This window comes from Gymnogyps californianus, chromosome 1 (genome assembly GCF_018139145.2).
Source record: "Gymnogyps californianus isolate 813 chromosome 1, ASM1813914v2, whole genome shotgun sequence".
In the NCBI taxonomy this organism is placed as follows: domain Eukaryota; kingdom Metazoa; phylum Chordata; class Aves; order Accipitriformes; family Cathartidae; genus Gymnogyps; species Gymnogyps californianus.
Window position 1 is genome coordinate 81,169,285 of NC_059471.1, and position 6,000 is coordinate 81,175,284.

A 6,000-nucleotide genomic window follows, 5' to 3' on the forward strand; every position below is an offset into this window, starting at 1 on the left:
GAGCCCTCACTTTAAAAGCAGAAAGATCAGACGCTGTCTGAAGCGAGTCAGAGAAGTTTGAGGAACTGAGTCTTTTGATTCAGGTCATAAATGGCAACATGGCTGAATGGGCTTGCTAGGAGATGTGTGAAAATGTCCAGCTAGGCACTGATAACAAAGAAATCGGTTAAAAATAGACTCAGCAAACATTTTAGATCAAAATGCTTTCCTGTTCGAAAACTGTTTCTTTGACACCCACATTTTCCAGGGGAAGAGGTACTGTTTCCTGATCAGCTCTAATTAAGAGCATCTTTCATAGGATCTGAGGCAGAACTGAGATTTAAAATCAAAAACTTCTCTGCATAGATAAGTTTTCCTAAAATCCTCAGCTGTCGGGGACCTTTGGTGACCCTTTTTCTCCTGGGTTGAGTGTGACAGCTCCTGAAGTCATTCTGTGCTGACTCTGTGATAAATGGATAATCTTTCCAGTATGGTTTGTGTCTTTGTGACTTAAAATCTGGATTTGGTTTCACTTTTTCAAAAGACACAGTATAAGGTTCCAGTACAGGGCAGGGCAAAACACTGGTTTTGTACCATGCTAGCAACTTTTTGATAGCTAATCCTCTTTCACTGAAGGCCAAAGTTACTTTGCAGAAGTCGTCACTGCTCATCATTACCACAGAGTAGCTAATGTGTTGCAAACCTTCACCTCAGCTTGTTTCATAGTCGTGTTCATGGAGCCATATACTAAATCTCCTTAAACTATAAAATTACTTGCCAAGAGGGAAACATCACATGTGGTGAAGCATCTTTTATTCTCCTGTTCAGGTTCTTATCTCCTGCTCAGCCTGACAGCATCCAGACATACTGGAGTTATGTCTGGCAACAGTATAAGCCCCAACTGCGCAGCACCATAGCCAGGGAATGAGGTCTTCTGAAAAGCAGAGTCAGGCCCGCACCAGTATCTCTTCTTCCACTGCATTGTGCCCTGCAGAATGCCTCCTCAGTTTGAACTAGCTTTGGTACCTCTATATGACAACATGTTGCACTATGTAGAGACATGCTTTCAACTACGAATCTTCAGCTTCTTTCTCTGGCACAATAAATTGTGCATCAGCAGTGTGGTGGTCCAGGGACTACTCTGGGGAAGTACTCTGATTCCCTCACACAACTGACTTCTTGGATGAAGGCAATAGCTGTTGAGTCCCGCATCAAATACCTGTTCATACACAGTTCTCTGCCTCGTGATTTACCCCTACATAATTTCTTTCTTACTAAGTGGAGCACTAAGCACGCTCTAGAAATGCATCCAGTCCCTGTAAAGTGAATGGCAATGCCACTTCCAATTGCTCAGAGGCACCTTCAGGAGGACTGCGTCCTTCCACGGATCCTTGTTGAGCAGGTAGGCAGGTCAGGTGGGCAGAGTCACCCTCTGGGAATAGGTGTCTACATTTTAGATGGCACCTACTTTACAGTCTTACAGAGGGGAGTATTTGACCCTGTAAAGCTCTTCTTAAATTTGGCCCACTTCAGAGGTATCGTACAAAAGGCAGAATCTTGGACACCAGCCAGGTGGCCTGTATAATGTACTTTTCCCAGCGTGGAGTTGAGAGAGCAACATAGTTAATACAGGCTGTGAACTGTGAACTTCTGAATATGAGAGGTCGTTTCACATTTGGGAGAACTTATTCACTCTCTAGCTATGACAAAAGTCTTCTGCATAGATTACTCTAAAACCAGACATCATCATCCATTTGCTTTGCTTTTTCTGTTAAGCTATATCTGTTTTTCTTACCCACTGGCTGCAAAAATTATCTCTTCCTCTGTTTTACCTTTACTTTAACTCCCCCATCCAGTGAGACTGCATACAAAATCCACCATTTTTCTGATGCCACTGAATTTGCTCAATAGTACTACATCATTCAAATTTCTCCAGAGAGATGTTTGACTTACTTTGAAGAGTGAAGTCATGGCTTTGGCTAATCACTGTTGTCCAGGGTCATTGCTGCCTTGGGAACAGCAATGTGGTAACTGAAATGCTTGGGCCTGTTGCTTTGGGTGCAGCTTCGGGAAGGAAATACCTAGCTGTCAAGGGCTTTTATCAAAGGGTGGGAGTTACCTTCAGTTTGATTAATGTTACCTCTTAGCACAGATCATATATCAAAAAGAGCTATGCAGGCATATTCACACTTGAAATTAGATGTATGAATCAAAACAAGATGAGACAAAGTTAGCATCATTCCTATAAATTGCAATAGGGCTTGTAATATGTGGGGTGAGAAGGTTGAAAATCATGTACTGTACTGATATTAGGTTTGAGCCAGCACTGCTCCAGTTCCAGAAATATTACAAGACAACGATCGTTAAAAGGAAAAAAATGCAGCTGGAACATGTTGGAAACCATTACTGTCTACACATTACAAGTCACAGGAGCAGGTTTCTGCACTTTGATTGATGGCAATGAGCTCCAAGAATATATACATATGCTTTGAGCATGTCTGATTTGCTGTACCTCTCAAGAACAGAAGCAACCTATATTAATCAGAGATAATAATTCTAACCTTTTCCAAGAATTTATACAAAAAAGAAAAAAAAAAAGGAGTTAAACCCTCAGAGCCAAACGCATGATGTGCTTATTCTGGGGAGAGAGAAGTCGTCTATCATTTGGAAATCCATCTTATATATTGTTCGCACCCTGTAGTGTTGACTAGAAATGAGGTAAACACTATAAAGAAAATAAACTACTTCAATGCTAAGAATTCTTCTTGGAGCATACTTTAAAGTAAAAGGCTTATACTGATCATGTAAACTCAAGACTCAAGTGTGAAGTTCACTTCATAGTTTGATCAAAGTATGAATGATAGCTTTTGAACTTTCGAAAGTGGTCAAATATGCCCTGTTGAGAAAAATGTATCAAACTCATTTACTACTATATATTGTTCCTCCCTTCACTATTTTTCTTTAAGTAGGATGCTAATTTTTTCTGCCCTTTTAAAATCTAGATATGCAAACTCTATTTAAGGAATTAAGTGCAAACCCACAAAATTCACCCTGCACGCCAGAGAGGTGTGCTGGTCTAGAACAACACCCACACTGCCCCTGGATCCCTGCTATGTGAATTTGTCTTTCCCTAGCTTTGTGTTCATAAATCCATTCACCATGCCCGGATTTCCCTAACTCCACTGAGAAGTCTGGGAACAAACATACAGCTCCAAGCCAGCTGGGACCATACACAGCTGTTGACTCCACTCCTTCGGGCATCTAATAGAAGTTTCTGTTGTGATTCTTACAATGGAGGAAATGACATATAATCATTTGAATTTGACAGAAGTCGGATTAGTGATGTTTGTGAATGGAATCAGCTGCATACTTATTCAGAAAAGCATTATCCCAACCAAGCAAAAGTAAGTGTTTGTAAAAATATCACTTACATTTGCTTCAAGGGAACAATATCTCAAGGAAATTCAAGTTTGCTCAGTAACCCCAACTTCTGGGATCTCAGCACGTTAAAGACAAAAAGAAACTACTACCTTTGCTTTCCAAAGGAGGATTTTTTTTTTTGGTTTTGTTATCAAGCCTAACTCACTGTCTACCTTGATTTTTCTGTTGTACAGAGAATGCAAGACAGCGTCAGGATGGAGTGGTGAGCAACTCCATCGTGTACTTCACCGAAGACCCCCCAGAACTGCCACCCAACAGTCCCCATCCACTGAAGCTGCGGCGTATTCTCAACCTGAGCCCTTTCACTGTCACTGACCACACGCCAATGGAGACCGTGGTAGATATTTTCCGGAAACTTGGACTCCGACAGTGTCTTGTCACTCGCAGTGGGTGAGTAGATGCTGAGTCAAGCACGCTTAGAGAATCTCAGGAGATTTTCTTCAGCATTAACAGAACCACCATTTTTCCTGTTTAAAGCCAAGTATAGACAGTAACTAATTAATCAGCACCTCTGAGACAGTCAAGTGAGTATTTTGGTTTTGTCTATTTTGTGAATGGAAGAATAAGGGAAGCATGCCCAGTGTCTCTCCAGGGCAGCAAAAGAAATCACTCAGAACCAAAATGGCCCTTGCCGGGTGTCATATTTCATTCTGTTCTCCCAAATCCTTAGTGTATTCTCATTTAGATAAGGTAAAGATAAATACAAAATAAACTGTTCTGATTCCCACTATCATTCAGTTTTCAACAGAAGCAGATCTGGCAAGTAGTATTGTTTGCAAAGGATGTGCCTGTTTGTAGACATCCAGCTAGATTAGATGCTTGTGAAGACTGTGATAAAGATGTCAGTGGAAGAAAATTAATCTGTTCAGCTTTCTTTAATGGAAAATGGAAAGGCGTATAAACCAAAAGTCCACAAAAGACAGCTGAAGAAGTGTGGGCAAACATGAAATTAGAACAGGAAAAAGCTGCACCATGTGCACTAGAAATAACATCCCATAATTCCAATGGGATTTGAGCTATTTTGGGATCAATGCTCATCCCAGGATCTAGTGGGAAGAAGAAACTTTACAACAGGATAGCAAAACCAGAGCCATCATTTTCAAATGCAGAAGACTAAAATTTAGTCTTCTGCAAAATTCCTTTTTGTTATTCAAAAATAGTGCGTATCAGCTGTTACTATCAATGCAGTGTCCTCAGCATTAAGAAAATAAGGACCATTATCAGGACACAGATTTAGGGTGTCTGGATTTGGAAATTTGATCTTGAGTTCTAGCGCTTACATGAAATGAAAGGTGGAAAAACTTTAACAATGACATAATTTCAAAATTCAGTGCCTCACAGCCTTCAAGGACTGGAAATAAAAGCCCATGAATACTGAGGGTTGGGAAATTTTTGACTCTTGGGACCAGATGTCTCATAGGCCTCGTCTTTCCTGACGGATACAATTCATTTAGGATCATGTAAGTGAGAAATTATCACTCAAAGCTGAAGGAATTATGCTGTCAGACAGTGAGAGTTTCGGAAAGTCCATGCTTTAGCTTAGTTCATGCATTACTAAACCCCATGCCCTAGCTCAGGGCACTGGTGCCTTGGTTTTGTGCTGTTGGTCCTCTGCAGCCTGAGCCTAAGGAAACTCGTTACTTTGTCGTACAAAGTGTCAGTAGTTGTAGCTTCTCACTCAGTCATGTTCCGAACAAAAAGAGATAACAACCCCAAGTATTTAACTTAATGATCGTGGCTGGAGTAGTGAAAATACATGAGGTGAGAATGCTTTTTGTAAAAGATAATCACTGAGGAACGGATGGGATGGACAGTGTTGTATGGAAGCACTCACAAAATGTCCCTGCAGCTGAACAGGGGAAAAAACCCCATGATATATGAGATGATTGTTGACCTTTCCTTTCCTTTCCTTTTCTCCTCTAGGAGGCTGCTGGGTATCATTACTAAAAAGGATGTATTAAGACATATGGCTCAAATGGCAAACCAGGACCCTGAATCTATCATGTTTAACTAGACTGGTAAAGGAAGAAGAAAGTAACCCCAAAGGAATCCCTTCTCGATTAACACAAAGGCTATGTTCGGTGTTTCATTTTGTTTAAAAAGAAAATGTAATGTGTATGAGGAATGGCCCAATATGCCTCTGACAGAGGGAGTGGATGCAGGATGGTACTTATTTAATGAGGAAGGCAGTTTAGAAGTTCTGAGCAGCTGCAGACATCAAGCTGTTTTTCCTTAATGAGATTCCCAACAGCTCAATTGGCGTATTGGTGGGCGTAAGGGATGAGGTGCTTAGAGACAAAGAGCCAGGAGCACCAGTGGGATGCATCAACATTCACAGTAACTCTTGAGGCAGGTGCGAAGACTAGCAGACACTGTTTATGTATAAGCTGTTAACAGAGGTAAAGATTCGTGTTCCAAACTAGAGAGTGTGTATGAATAATGTCAGTTGTTTTTGTTACTGAAATCATGGCTATTTATTTGCTACTGAATTATACCATTTTCATGAGGGAAAAAATCATCATATTTTAAAATGAAAAATGTTGTCATCTTCATTTATTTTTGTAAAAGTTAAGTGAATCA

General features: G+C 40.6%; 1 protein-coding gene across 2 annotated transcripts in view; it reads left to right on the top strand.

The window, feature by feature from the left end:
• CLCN4 (chloride voltage-gated channel 4) overlaps positions 1-5,434 on the top strand; it is a 28,304-nt gene extending 22,870 nt beyond the window's left edge. For both annotated transcript variants that reach the window (XM_050904930.1, XM_050904939.1), the window contains 2 exons: positions 3,594-3,810; positions 5,344-5,434. In XM_050904930.1, the coding sequence (XP_050760887.1) occupies positions 3,594-3,810; positions 5,344-5,434 (308 nt within the window). The remainder of the gene's footprint in view (positions 1-3,593; positions 3,811-5,343) is intronic.
• The last annotated feature ends 566 nt before the right edge of the window (positions 5,435-6,000 follow it).